This window comes from Jaculus jaculus, chromosome 8 (genome assembly GCF_020740685.1).
Source record: "Jaculus jaculus isolate mJacJac1 chromosome 8, mJacJac1.mat.Y.cur, whole genome shotgun sequence".
NCBI lineage: Eukaryota > Metazoa > Chordata > Mammalia > Rodentia > Dipodidae > Jaculus > Jaculus jaculus.
In genome coordinates this window covers 77,734,663-77,749,879 of record NC_059109.1, presented here as the reverse complement: position 1 = coordinate 77,749,879, position 15,217 = coordinate 77,734,663, and the positions used below count along the sequence as shown (strand labels likewise).

The window sequence follows — 15,217 nt, the reverse complement described above, 5'->3', positions numbered from 1 at the left end:
GAAAGAGAAGTGAGCTCAGTCACTCATCTACTCACTTTGTGATAGAGGAGTGAACTCAGTCATGCATCTACTCACTGTATGATAGAGGGGTGAGCTCCGTCATGTATCTACTCACTGTGCGATAGAGTAATGAGCTCACTCAGGCATCAACTCACTGTCTTATAGAGAAATGAACTCCATCATGTATCTACTTACTGTGGGAAAGAGAAGTGAGCTCACTGCTCACTGTTTGATAGGGGAATGAGCTCAGTCAGGCATCTACTCACAGTCTGAAAGAGGAATGAGCTCATTTGGGCATCTACTCACTGTGTGATAGGGGAATGAGCTCAGTCACACATGGACGAACTGTGTGACAAAGGAATGAGCTCAGTCAGGAATCTACTCACTGTGTGATAGAGGAATGTGCTCGGGCTGGAGAGATGGCTTAGCGGTTAAGCGCTTGCCTGTGAAGCCTAAGGACCCCGGTTCAAGGCTCGGTTCCCCAGGTCCCACGTTAGCCAGATGCACAAGGGGGCGCACGTGTCTGGAGTTCGTTTGCAGTGGCTGGAAGCCCTGGCGCGCCCATTCTCTCTCTCCCTCTATCTGTCTTTCTCTCTATGTCTGTCGCTCTCAAATAAATAAATTTAAAAAAAATTTATAAAAAAAAAAAAGGAATGTGCTCAGTCAGGCATCTACTTACTCTGTGATACAGGAGTTAGCTCCATCATGCATCTACTCAGTGTGTGATAGAGGAATGAGGTCCGTCATGCACGTACTCACTGTTTGGTAGAGCAATGGGGTCATTCAGGCATCTACTCAGTGTGTAAAAGTGGGGTGGACTCAGTAATACTTCTTCTTGAGGGAGTTGTTAGATGATTCCCAATTATATAAAAGGTGGAAAACACTTAGCAGAGTGTTTGCTGATATCATGATTATTGTCATTTCACATTGTCACAGCAACTACAGAACCTAGACTAGGCCCTTCACCTCCCACCACATGAAAGTTGAAAATCAAGGCAGGGTCTGGGAAAAATGGCTTTACAGGTAATTGCTTGTGTCATGAGCATGAAGATGTGTGTTTAATGCCTACTACGCACATAAATGCCAGGCACTGTAATGCTTGTATGTTTTTCCCAGCCGTGAGAAGATAGAGAGAGAAGGATCCCTGGGACTGCTGACTCTAGCCTAATAAGTAATCTCTGAGTTTAGTGAGTAACACTGTCTTGAAAAGTAAAGTGGAGTTTGACTCAATGTTGTCCTCTGGCCCCCATGCACACACACATGCAATTATACCCATACATAGTAAAACATCCATATACATGTGCACACTTTACACATGCAACAGAAGAGGTATGGCTGTTTTCTGCCAGATGGCATTCAGAAAAAGAAAGCCAAGGGAATGTCATCATCTTTGGGACTCTGTGTCTTTGTTCCTGCTCTCTGCCATGAACCCCCCACCCAGACCAAGGCATAACTCACCTTCTTCAAGGCTTCTTCTTCAGAACTGAGATAGGATAAGCTGGGGCCAGATATGGGCCATGTTCACTGTCTGGACATGAGTGGACACATGTGAAAACCTTCCAGCCACATGTGCATGCAGAGTGTGGAAGCCAGGGAAGGTCATCCTGACGTCACACAGCTGTATGCTTTACCTTCCTTCCAGGTTTTTCAGTGTCAGAAAAAGTTACTCTTCTGTCTGGAGAGGAGGCTGCTCCATATGTTATAGTATTTTTAGCCATATCCCAGCCTCTCCCCACTAAATTCTAGTATTATCCTCCTAGACATGACAGTCAAAATGTTCCTAAGCATTTTCAAATCCCCTGGAAATCAGTTCCCCTCACTGGGAACCGCTGTCCTGGAACACAGCTCAGAGTGCTGCCTAGGCTAGTCATTTAAAGCAGGGCAACATGAAGCCCCATCTGTGGCACACACCCTGAAGAGTTTTGTGCCTAGGACTGGGTGGGCAGACTTCCTAGGTTCAAAAACATTGCAGTAAAACACTGGAACTCTGAAGCAAGGAATTTTTAGTTTCAAAACTAAAGATTCCCTGTGCATTTTCACCTTTCCAGAACTGAACATCTTGCAGCTGTTCCTGGAAGGGCCTAGGCAGCATTTCTGAGGAGTGCCCTTTCCCATCTTGTCTTTGCATTGCTTATTCAATGTAGCACCCTTCCTCCCAGCTACAAGTTATACTAAACATCTCAGTACAAGTTGATCCAGTTTCCACTTGGCACACACATCTTGGCCTACAATACTTCTAGATCCAACTCCATTTAACAGTGATGCAGAGGACAGAAGAAAGTCAATGATAAGAAACACAGGCAGATAAACCTAGAATGTGGCAGTTCTATAAGATAACTAAATGACTGTCTCAAAAACATAAACTTCATAAATGGCACATTGACATCACCTCTACAAGGCCCAGGGAACAGCACATAAAAGTGGTGGGAAGAATGTCAGAGCTGGAGGAAGGAATGGGTGAGGTGGAACACCATATTGGGAGCTTGGCCCCACCATTACATTTGCAGTTGCAATAACCAGGATAAGACCTACACAAGACTGGGTATGTAAAGAGGGAGGGCAGGGCTCCCGAGGCTTAGTACTTCCTGAGGATCTTTTGGCAGTTAGGGTTACTGGAAAAAGAGTCATTTTCTTCAGTGGCATAGTCACTGGTAAGGAGCCTATGCTCCTGTAAGTAATACCTCACCCAGGGTCCTGTAAGAAAACATAATGAAACTCATTAAATAATTTTTTTAACTTTTTTGTTTTATCTTCATTTATTTTTCTGAGAATGACAGACAGAAAGAGAAAGAAAGAGAGAGAGAATGGGCACACCAGGGCCTCCAACCACTGCAAACAAACTCCAGATGTGTGTGCCCCCTTGTGCATCTGGATAATGTGGTCCTGGAGAATCGAGCCTCGAACCAGGGTTGTTAGGCTTCACAGGCAAGCGCTTAACTGCTAAGCCATTTCTCCAGCCCTCATTAAGTAATTTTTTAAAAGACCAAAAGGACAGTAAGACGGAAGGAGAAAGAAGGGGAAGGGAAGTAGAAAGTTTGGGAAGAGAGAGAGGAGTGAGAGGAAGGAAACAGTAGAGGGTGGGTTAATATGTTCAAACTACATTGTATACATGTATGGAAATGTCATAAGCATAGCCATTGTTAGGTACAATTAACATATGCCAATTTAAAGTAATAAATTTCTTATGAAAAAGGGGGAAAGATAATTCATAGAAAGGAGTAAGAGATGTGATAATATGACCACCACATGCTATGTGTGTGCCTTCTTTAGATCACAGTGAGTTTAAACACATTGTATAAACATTGTCTTTGAAATAATGAGGGATATGCTCATGCTAGGAGATGATTGGTTTTTAAAGCAATGATAATGACAAGATAATTGCATTAAAAAATCTCTCTATGTGTCCTTTAATTTGGCCAAACCCATTGTACCTAGGAGAGACTGGATATCCTGTTATGATTTTCAGAGATCTATCTCCAGGGACACAAGGTGGAAGGAAGGAAGGCAGCAGTAGGGTCAGAGGCCAGGGGGTGTGCAAATGAGAACTTTCAGTGTGTGTGGTTAGGCTATGCATCAAACTAATAGTGATTTGATGAGGACAGAGCAGAATGGCCACATGTGATAGAACATTCTCCTAATGTAGACTGGGCCCAGTTAGCCTGTTCCCAAGGATGTACTGGGAAATACCCAAGAGAGAGCTCTGGAGACAGTTCTCCATTTGCTGTGGTTTAAGCCCTCTTACCATATGTTGGTACTAATGTGATGTCAATGAATAAATTCTTTGAACAGTATTCCTTCCAACACATCAGTGCTATATCCTAAACAGCATAAAGACCAAAAAAAAAAAAAAAATGGTGGCATAGGAAGTCACAGTGGATGTCTTTGGATCAAGCTTCCGCAAGCCCAGAGTACCTTTATGCCATGTTTGCCATAGAGGGAGGGGATCCATCGCTGGTGGGGAAAAGACACAAACAAGACTGAAGTAGAAACAGCAGGGCCCTGCTGCTCTCAGCTCCAGCCTGTGCCCCAGAGGTGTGAGGAGCTGTGGATACAGAAGTCAACCTTAGCTCTCAAGACTGAAGCAGATGTGAGCAGTAACAAGTGATGTACCAGAGGGGTCAAAATTTTTATAAACTCAACAGGGGATGAACAAGATGCTCAGCTGGAAAAGCCCTTGGTTACACCTGTTTGTGCAGCCACCTTAGAGAAGAGGAGGTTTGTTCAGGACTGACTGTGTGCTAATGGAATCAATCAGAGGCTGAGACATTCTATGGGCAGGGAAAAGAGCATATCTAAGTGGCTGTGTACATACATACTCATGCATGTACATACATGCTCACTCATGCATGCCCACATGTACTGGCTTCTTTTGGGAAATTTCAGTGTAATAACTGGAGCTTTTTATGGCCTTGGAGCCAGGCTGTGACTCTCCATCTCCTGGGGGTCTCCATTCCTGATGAGGTGAATAATCCACCTGCTGATGTAATTTAAGAAACATCAACAAAGGTGACACAGTGGTGTGATTCTGGGTCCTGACCTGGGAAAGGACACTGTCCCCACCCAGGCAGCTCAGCTGGTCCCAGCTTAAGACATGGCAAGTGACATAGGGTGTGTTCACAGGGCTTCTGGTAGGAGGAGAGAGAAACCAGAGCACACTGCAAAGAATAAACCATGACCACAAATATGCTCATTTTGTTTAGTTCAGAGAGCCCTATGAAAGACTCTTTCCTCATGTTTTGGAAGACTGTATCTGGGGAAGGCTTTCTCGAGAAGCTGAGGCAGGAGGGTCGCCACAAGTTCAAGGACAGCATGTGCTACATAATAAGTTCCAGGACAGCCTAGATCACTGAGTGGGACCCTGAGTAAAGGAAAGAAAGGGAACAGGAGAAAGGGAAAGGGATTGTCTACTCTAAGTTGCACTCATGAGGTCCATGTTTTTAATTTATACGTGATTACTGCTTGCCAGTGTGGGATGCTCATGCTAGTAGTGAGACATGTTATTTTAGAAGATTCTTGAATATTTTTCTTAATTGTATGAATACAAGTTTACTTCCATATGCATTTAATTTTAAAAGTTTGTTTTTCATTACTGCATATAGAGTTCCTTCTAAAATAATTTTAGCAGAGAGAAAATATATCATACAATGGACATCACAGAGCATGTGGATTATGCCAACATTTTGAGGCTGGATTCTGTACAACTGGGCTTGGGGACCCAAGTGAGTGTTCTGTGTATATCTGACCTCTCATGAGCAGCAGCACAGCTCCTGACACCAGTATGATCAGGATAAATTCCCAAGCTCAAGAGGGCAGCTTAGTTCACACACACGCCCAGTCCTCTGAAGTGCTTATATGCATGAAGCTAAGAATGGAGGCAACAACCTTCATAGCAGACAGTCAGTATGTGAAAACACAGGGGACCAGGGAAGCTCCTGTGACAGCACCCTGGGCCAGACTGGTGGTCAGCACTAGACTGACACTAAATCCTCTTGTTCCACCTTGCAATGATGTTGCTGTGTCCCAGGTAATCTCAGTGGCCAGGCCAGGCTGCTGATAGAGCTGTGGCTTGTTTCTTTCCTTCCATGCTGAGTAACTATACAACTTCTTCAGGGATGATGTGACAAAGTTTGACAGGTGGGTAGCTGCAACTGCAGGAATGTCTTCTTCCCCAGTTCTGGAGTACAGAACGAGTCCAAAGTGTCATCAAGGACTTGCAGGGAAAGCTGTCCAAGCCTTCTTCTCAGCTGCAGAAAGCCACATTTTCCTTACACTCATGCGGATTCTCCCTGTGTGATGTCTACCTCTATTTCCCCTCAGTGGGAAAAGGTCCCCTTCTCCATTTGGAGCCACACTCTTAGGTTTTGATTCAGGTCCTTGGCCCACGACAACTGGTACCTTAAAATGTCTTCATGCCACACATCCTAGCTGACCCCAGAAGCTTCTAAAGGAATATTTCACAAGAAGATTATAAATTACCCAACAGAGGTAGAAAGACAGAGAGAGGGAGGTGGAAATTAGGCTTCCTATGTGCAAATTTTGTACTGAGCATTGACTTTCCTTTGGGAACACTTAATCATTTCTGTATTGCACACTGGGAAGAAGGGGAAATCTGTTGTTTCTTTTAATCACCAATAAAAGGAACAAGAGTATCAGCTGTGAACATGAGACAGTAGTACCTACCCTGCTCAAAGGTCCACAGGTAGGGTGAAGCTCACACCTTATTCAACACCCAACAAGGTGCCCGGGAACACTGGACTCAGTACTGACATGGTAAATGACGGGTGGCCTCTCTGACTACAGCACTAGCAACAGCAGCCCCATAAATCAGAGACTGTATAGGGGAGAGAGAACATAAGAGGACACTTGGGTGACACTGTAGCTGGGCTCTTGTATGCTGGACCACTGTAGTTCCCATCTATACATTACCCATGCTGAGAAAAACCAGGTTTTCTCTGGCCAGCTGGCTTTCAGTCCTCACCCTACAAGTCAGACATACCCAAGGTTGAGTGCCTCTTATCACTGTATTTCTAGTGCTGAGTGCTTGCAAAACTTCTGGGGATCCATACTCCTGACACTCCTAACACCCCAGTTTGGAGCCTGAAGTGGACAGAAATCTTTATCATCCTAATCAAAGATGGTGATCAATCTACTCCAGTGTCTTCAAGGGCTCACCTTTCCCTGCCTCAGTGGCTGGTTCTCCTGCCCACCCACCTGAAACCACCCACTATTCAGACAAGTAGAACCATTTAGCTCAGGGGAACTCATAGGCTGGAAGAACAATCTGTAACTTTGCTGAAGGAATCTTGAACAAACTTAGGTCTGTGGCTCCGTCTACCCTGCACAGTGTGAATCAGGCCAGTCACGCTATGCTCACATGGGTCATGTGCCTTATGCTCTCCCAGCAGTCACCTTCAATGTGCTTATACTTGAAGCATCTTAGAAGGTCATTGTCAACTTTTTTGTTTACAGAGAAGCAAAGTGAGGCTCAAAAAGGTTGTAAATTACCCAAAGTTGCACAGCTAGAAAGGGATAAAATGAGGGTATGTTTGATCCTAGACCAGGTTTCTCAACCTGGACATGGTTGCCTCTTAGGACTGGCTGTTGTACTAGGGGTAGTGCTCAGAATTAGATTGTTTAGCTGTACTCCTGGATTCTGTTGATGGGTGACATGTCCCACCCTCCACACATTGACAACCAAAACAGTACCAAAGCATGTCCAATACTTGATACAGTACACACTCCCCCATGGAAGATGGCTAACTCAGGCAGCATGTCCTCATAACTTCATGGTTTTGTCTCTTAGTCTAGAGACCAGTTTTTTTGTTTTGTTTTGTTTTGTTTTGTTTTGTTTTGTTTTGTTTTGTTTTACCCTGATCTAGGCCAAAAGACTAAGAAAGTATGGCACTAGCTTCTTACACCAGAGTCCCATAATTAAATATGAAAGTTGTGAAAATTTTGACAACTATAAAAGGTTTCTGAACACAAACATCCCAAATTAATTCAAACTCAAATATATTATAGATCAGAGATGTTTCTGGCAGTACTCACTTGGGTTGTATTGTATGACCTTGGTTTTGAACACATAGTATGTGTGTTTTGCACTTTTACATCACAAAACTCGCATGCAAATGCTACCTGAAATAGCTCAGCTTAAAGTCAAAACTATTGTACATTATGAATTACATTGTTATCACTGTACATACACAGTTTCTGCCCTTGTAGAAGTATAATGGTTTAATTATGTGAAACAAAGACTTTAAATGTTTTCTTACTATCATTCCTCAGCATGGAGTATCAGTGTAGTACATCTCTAGATTGCATTGCATTTGATTTTAAGAATTACTGACCTAAGTTTCATTAAGAAATTGTTCAATGAATTTTGCTTGTGATTAAGACAGAATTTCCAGCAATTTCTGAAATGCTCCTCAATATACTTCTCCCATTTTGTTCTGTGTATTTATGCCAAACAGCACTGTCAGAACTAATCATAACAAAATCAAAGTATCAGTCAACTCTGAAAAACATGACAATATTATACATCCTTCAGTTTCAAATAGCTAAGATTTAATTCTTTTTATAGAAATGAACATGTGCATTCAGCTCATTAGTGTGCAAATTTCCTTTCACCTTTAAAAAATGGTAAAGCTATATATACCAAAGAATTGTTTTAAAATAAATTTCCTTATGATTGATAATCAGTAAATGATTTATTTGTATCCCTTTGTTATAGACATATATACCTGTAGTCACATAAAATTTATTGGGTAAAAGGAGTTGTGGGTAGAAAAAATTTAAGAAACCTTTTCCTATAGAACTGGGCCCAGAGCAGCCTTCTCACTCTCAACCTGGGCAGCAAGTCACACAGAGCACTGGTCCATTCCTTTTTCCTTCTGTAGACTCCAGCAGAGCTACTGTCCCATGCATTTTGATGGCAGCAGCTTAGTGGGCTCAGCATCTCCAGAAACAACAGTCAAACACCATTTCTTTTGCCTTCTCCATCCACAGAGCCAAGGTGAAGAAAGGTGTGAACATTCTGAGTGCACAGAGCAGTGAGCCCCAACAGTGGGACGTGCAGCAGGAGATGGGGATAGGCGGGAAGCACACCACTACCTCTGTGGCCTGCCAGCGTCTGGGCCCTGGGGCCCACAACAGGTAAGCAGCCCTCTGGTGCACTGAGGTTCTCCACCCAGCTGTGTGTGGGGAGCTGTATGTAACCTAGCCTTGATTGCTGTCGTCTAGCCATTAAACCAAAGGCAGGGCCCTGTGGCTGACTGCAGGCCAGGAGAACAGCATGCCCACACTTGTGCTTTTTGAACCTGGGAGCAGAATTACATTATCCCTGCTTTGTCATCTGAACTCACTTCCTTGGGATTTTGTCCTTAAGAGATTGTCTGAGAATGCTATTACAAAATGTTCCGTGCACGAAAGACTTAGTCTTAGTAAAAAGGAATTTGATTTGTGGCTATTAACAGTGTGCTAGGTGAGATTCTCTGGATGTGTTGGATTTGAGCTTAAAGCATTTGCCTTCTGACCACAAAAGCAAAAATATTCATTTTATGGTATTTAGAAAACACTGTTTATATGTGAGAAAATGAAAACCAGACACCAGCTCCTTTCCTTCCAGGGTCGTGTACAGACATGATCTTCACACGCAGTATATGTGTTGCATATGTGGAATCATAATATACATACAGATCTAAAAAAGTTTTCATTTCCACTGATAAAAATATTTCTTACAAACAATTGTAATGGCTTTATAAAATTTTATCACAGGGATGGAGAAATGGCTTAGCAGTTAAGATGCATGCCTGCAGAACCTAAGGACAAAGGTTCATTTCTCCAGGTCCCACATAAGCCAGATGCACATGGTGGCACACACATCCGGAATTCATTTGCAATGGCTAGAGGCCCTGGTGTGCCCATTCTCTCTCTGTCTTTCCCTCTCTTTCTCTCTCTCCTTCTCTACTCTAATAAATGAATAAATAAAAATAAAATCTTTAAAAAATTAATCACATGCATTCAACTCAATGTAACTAAACAAGCCATATTTTTGAACATCTAGGCTATTTCTGAGTTTTATTCTCCTGAATGATAGAGTAGAAAACCTTCCATAGAAACCTATCTGCACTGCTGTTGAAAAAAGAAAATTAAAGGGACTTTTTTTCCCATAATGAATATTATGCTAGAGCCTATCTATTGTAGAGGGCTTCTTTGATCATTCCTAAAAATGTGTATGGAAACATCACTTTCTACTGTGCATCAAACCTGTAGGGGAGATGAATAGGAATGCAGACTGATGGTACATGTTGTCTAATTGAAGTAAAATATAGATTCTATAAATTAGTTTGGGCAGGATTGCTTAGTGATGAGAGAATGTTTTACACACTTGTAGAAAATAAATTTTTCTCATTATTTAAAAAGAAAACCTTCTAAATTTAGTATCCTTGCTGTATTTCTGCATCAACTAATTTTCAAATTAGGTCAGTGAAACATATCCACCAAACTGCCAAATCAGATCCCACTGGCTATTACTGGGCTGACAAGCTAGTTCCTATTGGTTGTTCCTAGGCTGACAAGTAGGTTCCCATTGTTGTTCCTGGGATGACAAGTGGGTTCCCATTGGTTGTTCCTGGGATGACAAGTGGGTTTCTGTTGGTTGTTCCTGGGATGACAAGTATGTTCCCATTGGTTGTTCCTGGACTGACAAGTAGGTTCCCGTTGGTTATTCCTGGACTGACAAGTAGGTTCCCATTGTTGTTCCTAGGCTGACAAGTAGGTTCCCATTGTTGTTCCTAGGATGACAAGTAGGTTCCCATTGTTGTTCCTAGGATTACAAGTGGGTTCCCATTGGTTGTTCCTGGGATGACAAGTGGGTTTCTATTGGCTGCTCCTGGGATGACAAGTAGGTTCCCGTTGGTTGTTCCTGGGATGACAAGTGGGTTTCTGTTGGTTGTTCCTGGGATGACAAGTATGTTCCCATTGGTTGTTCCTGGACTGACAAGTAGGTTCCCGTTGGTTATTCCTGGACTGACAAGTAGGTTCCCATTGTTGTTCCTAGGCTGACAAGTAGGTTCCCATTGTTGTTCCTAGGATGACAAGTAGGTTCCCATTGTTGTTCCTAGGATTACAAGTGGGTTCCCATTGGTTGTTCCTGGGATGACAAGTGGGTTTCTATTGGCTGCTCCTGGGATGACAAGTAGGTTCCCGTTGGTTGTTCCTGGGATGACAAGTGGGTTCCTTTTGTTTTTTTTATCTGCTGTCAGAACAGCTGGTGTCTGTAGGATTTTTTAAAAATATTTCATTTATTTATTTATTTATTTGAGAGAGAGACAAAGAAGCAGCTAGAGATAGAATAAGTATGGATGCACCAGAGCCTTCTGCCACTGTAAATGAACTCCATATACATGTGCCATTTTGTGTAGCAATCTTTATGTGAGGTTTAGGGAATCAAACCCAGGTCATCAGGGTCTACAAGCAAGTGCATTTAACTGCTGAGCCACCTCTTCAGCCTGGGTTTTATATATATATTTAATTTTTTTAATTTTTAAATTTTTATTTATTTATTTGACAGAGAAAAAGGGGGAGAGAGAATTGGCATGCCAGAGCCTCCAGCCACTGCAAACAAACTCCAGACACATGTGCCTCATTGTGCATCTGGGTAACGTGGGTCCTGGGAAATCGAACCTAGGTCCTTTGGCTTTGTAGGCAAATACCTTAACTGCTAAGCCATCCCTCCAGCCCCAGGTTTTATATTTTTGACTGAAAGGTATTAATTGTATATAGTAATTGGGTTTGTTGTGACAGTTTACATACCATAACATGCAACTGATTTCTTAGCACTGAAACACATGATCATTTTTTTGAGCCCTGGATATATTATATGTGTTTCACTAAAGCAATTAGTATTTAAGGAGGAAATATTGCATCAATGGTCATATTTTCTTAGTTGAGCATTTTAAAGATGCCATAAAACTAAACTTTTCACTTCAGTTTTTCTAAAAGTGCATGGTTCTTTGATCTGGAACCTTCTTTAGACTCTCCTTAAGTGCATGGCCAGGAAAAACAGCTGGCTTGCTGGATAGTTTATGTCTTCCAACTCTGTGGGAAGAACTCATGACCCAAGTTGGGTCTTGTTCACATCTGGGGTTAGGGTAGTATGGGAAGAGAGTGGTACTAATCTTTGACCTTATAAAAACATAGCCAGAAAGAAATGTGTCTGGGCCCCTTGTAAGAGGGGAGATCAGAGACCACATTATATCTGAATTCACCTTGTCTAATTAACTCACAATATTAACATTGATTTAAAAAAACAAAAGCAAACTTGTTAATTAGCAATGAATTTATGGGAATAAATAGTTCCTCATGTCAGAAATGGGAGAGTCCATGAGCTAGAAACAAAAAGATACTCTGTGGAAGGTCTGAATTGCCCCATGGGCAACTCCATTTGTTCTGGGGTCTCAGAAACACCACTTAGAGCCCTTTGTCCTTCCTGCAGGGTGGACATTGAGCATGGCTTTCTGGGAGTGATCTATTAGCAAGTTCTGACAGAGTGCTAAGGGTCAGTTCTAGTGTTCACGTCCCTTTATATTCCGCACAGTTTTGTTGCCACTAACTAGCCTCCAGCTGGCTCCAATCAGGTGCATGTGTATGTTGAGGGGACCTGGACACAGTGTCCCTGCTCTCAGTTGCCTTAAGTGAAGTTTTTGAAGGTGATTCCTCCTCTTCAGAAAAGTTGCTATGGCAGGCCTAGGGTCATCAATGTATGGAAACAAACTTGTCCTAGCTCATGACAGCCAGGATCTCACATTATCTGGCATTTATCCATGGTGGCACTCCTTACACTCAGGCACTTGCAAGCACCACAAACCAGGACTGCTTGGTGTTGGAGAGCCTAGTTATCAGTGTGACACAGATGTCCCCTACTGTACTCACTCTTCACATGGCCTTCATAAATCCCTGTGGGATACTCTGCCCCATGCTGGGTAGATGCCAACTGAGTCACAGCCACACCCTGTCCTTAAGAACCCAGAGCACTTAGAGCTTTTGGGCCAGAGTGCCTAAAACTTACACAGGGCATTAGGTTATTTATGGGGAGAAGGGAACAGTGCCCACCCCTTTAAATCAAAACCTAGGTGGGTTTGTCTGTGTTAGTCTAACAAATTCTCCAGTAATTCAGACATTTAAAACAATGTGATTTCATTATATAATACTCTCTGGGTATCAAGCACATCTTGTTTCATAGAGGTCTAACCTGAAGGCTCACCTGGGGAAGGGTCCCTGCCTCTTTTCACAAAGCTCCTGGAAGGATGTTGTTTCTGGGGGATTGTGGACTAATGGTTTTACTTCTTACTGGGCATCTTTCTCCATCAGAGCAAACCTTTACAAGAGCCAGAGAATGAGAAAGTGCTATCACACAGAAGCAGTGTTCTGCGACTCCCAACTAGCAAGTGACATCAGACATTCTTCCCATATTCTTCCTGGTAGAAGCCAATCTGAACTACAACCAAAGGGAGGGCATTACCTAGGGTGCAAAGTGTAAGAGGCAATACCATCTCACAAGGCAAGAATGTTACACAGGGTATGAGTCCTGAGGTGGGACCTACCCCAGAAGATAGCATGTCATGTATGTTGCCAAGCATTTTCTGCTGCAATCATCCTTGTACATTCCTGAAAGGACCAGAGAGAGATAGCCAAATATGCAGGAACTAAGAATAGCACCAAGATGCAGGGTAAAATCCTAAGAGGGGAGATTTTCATGTAGGAGGAAAGTTGGTAGTTTGCCCCAAGCTGACATAGAAAGGACTTGAATCTACCAGAAAAGTCAACTGAAGCCATGTAACAGGGAAATGAATGACAGGCTTGGTTGAACAGACTTTTGTATTTCACCTAAATCAGCTGACTAAAAGGAAAAGTTGGTGTACTACCTGAGATCAGTGACTGTCCTTAGGTTCCCTGTAGATGAAGGTCCTAGATCCACTAGCAGGAATTTATCCAAAGGGCATAGCTAGAGGTAACAAAACAAGCTTGGAGTCCCGGGGAACAACAGCATACCCATCTGCATTCACAACACAAGCAAGCCTATTGTGCACTCCTGGCTTCCCGGTACTGACAGGGAAGCAGGAGGATCACAGTTCAAGGCTAGCCTCAGTTATACAGGAAGTCCCTACCCCACCCCCTCAAATCATATATTAGTCCATGTGGACCACTTCTCTCAATGTTAAATTGCTTTGCTTTTTAATGTTTTACCTTATTGCAATAATAATATCATTGAGACTATTTACTTAAGATTTTTGTTAATTTAGAGAGAGAGAGAGAATTGGCACACCAGGGCCTCAGCCCCTACAATTGAACTCCAGATGCTTGCACCACCTAGTGGGCATGTGTGACCTTGCACTTGCCTCACCTTTGTGCATCTGGCTCACGTGGGATCTGGAAAGTCAAACGTGGATCCTTAGCTTTCACAAGCAAGCACTTTAACCACTGAGCCATCTCTCCAGCCCTTATTTTCCACCATTGTTGATACTTTTTATACATGTACACAGTGTATTTGATCATAACCCCTCCCATTATCTTATCTTGGCCCACCTTTACATCCTCTTCCCACTGGGCCTCTTCTTCCAAATAGTTCCTCTTCTACCATGATTTATTTTCCCTTCTTGTGTGTACATGAGACCCATTGAGTTTAATTCAGGTTGAATTCATGGGCATGGATGGAAAAATATTTACCAGAGCACATGCAGCTTTCCAGTGGCCACACCATTGAAGAAAATGTAGGTCATAATCTACTCAAAACTAGCAATGTGCCTTCAGATGCTTGTCTGAATTCCTCCAGAAGGACTTTGGTAGGTTGTGGTAGTTTCAATAGATGGCCCCCAATATATTCAGTGTTTTATTAGTTTGTAGTTTACATCTGCAGTTACTGGGCTAGAGGAGGTGTCACTGGGTGAATCTTAAATTGTGGTGATGGGTTTGAAATTCCAATCTGAAGATATGCAAAGTACCTAGTTCCACCTGCAGTTCCTGGAATGTGCTGTGTGGCTTTTGGGCTTGTGACCCCTCTCTCTGTCTCTCTCTCTTTCTCTCTTTCTCTCTCTCTCTCTCTCTCTCTCTCTCTCTCTCTCTCTCTCTCTCTCTCTCTCTCTCTCTCGCCAGCTTCTTTTGCCATTATGGAACTTCCCCTGGATCTGTAAACTTTACTAAATCCCTTCCTCCATAACTGCCTGGTCTGGAAGTTCATCTCAGCAAACCTAAAGCTGTCTACTACAGAGGTGCTGCCACAAATCAGACCAGTGCAGAAAAGAGCCTGTTAGGACACAGGAAAGCACTGCCTATGAACTTTGTCAAACATGGCTGTAATCCCAGCATTGGGGAGGCAGAGACAGGATGCCCCAGAGCAAACTGGCTAGCTGGACGACTGAATTGGTCAGCTCTGGATTTAAGTGAGAGACTTTGCCTCAGTAAATCAACCACTGGGCTCCATATATACACCTGCTTATGACACATGTGCAACACACATATACAAACATATATACACACATGCATGCATACCACACACATAAAAACACACAAACATACACAGACCACACAGTGGCTTGGAATGACACAAGTCTGACACCTGGTACTTCTGGAGCTCAGAATTGAAATGGTGTACCAAAGTGAAGTATTTCAGGCTGTGTTCCTCCTGGAGATCAGTGAGTTGATCCTCTTGACTTTTGGA

General features: G+C 42.9%; 1 protein-coding gene across 1 annotated transcript in view; it reads left to right on the top strand.

Moving 5' to 3' along the window:
- The window catches only part of Tmem132c (transmembrane protein 132C), a 319,106-nt gene that overhangs the window by 194,154 nt on the left and 109,735 nt on the right, over positions 1-15,217 (top strand). Inside the window, exon 3 of the mRNA XM_045156869.1 lies at positions 8,506-8,652. Coding sequence (XP_045012804.1) covers positions 8,506-8,652 — 147 coding nt within the window. The remainder of the gene's footprint in view (positions 1-8,505; positions 8,653-15,217) is intronic.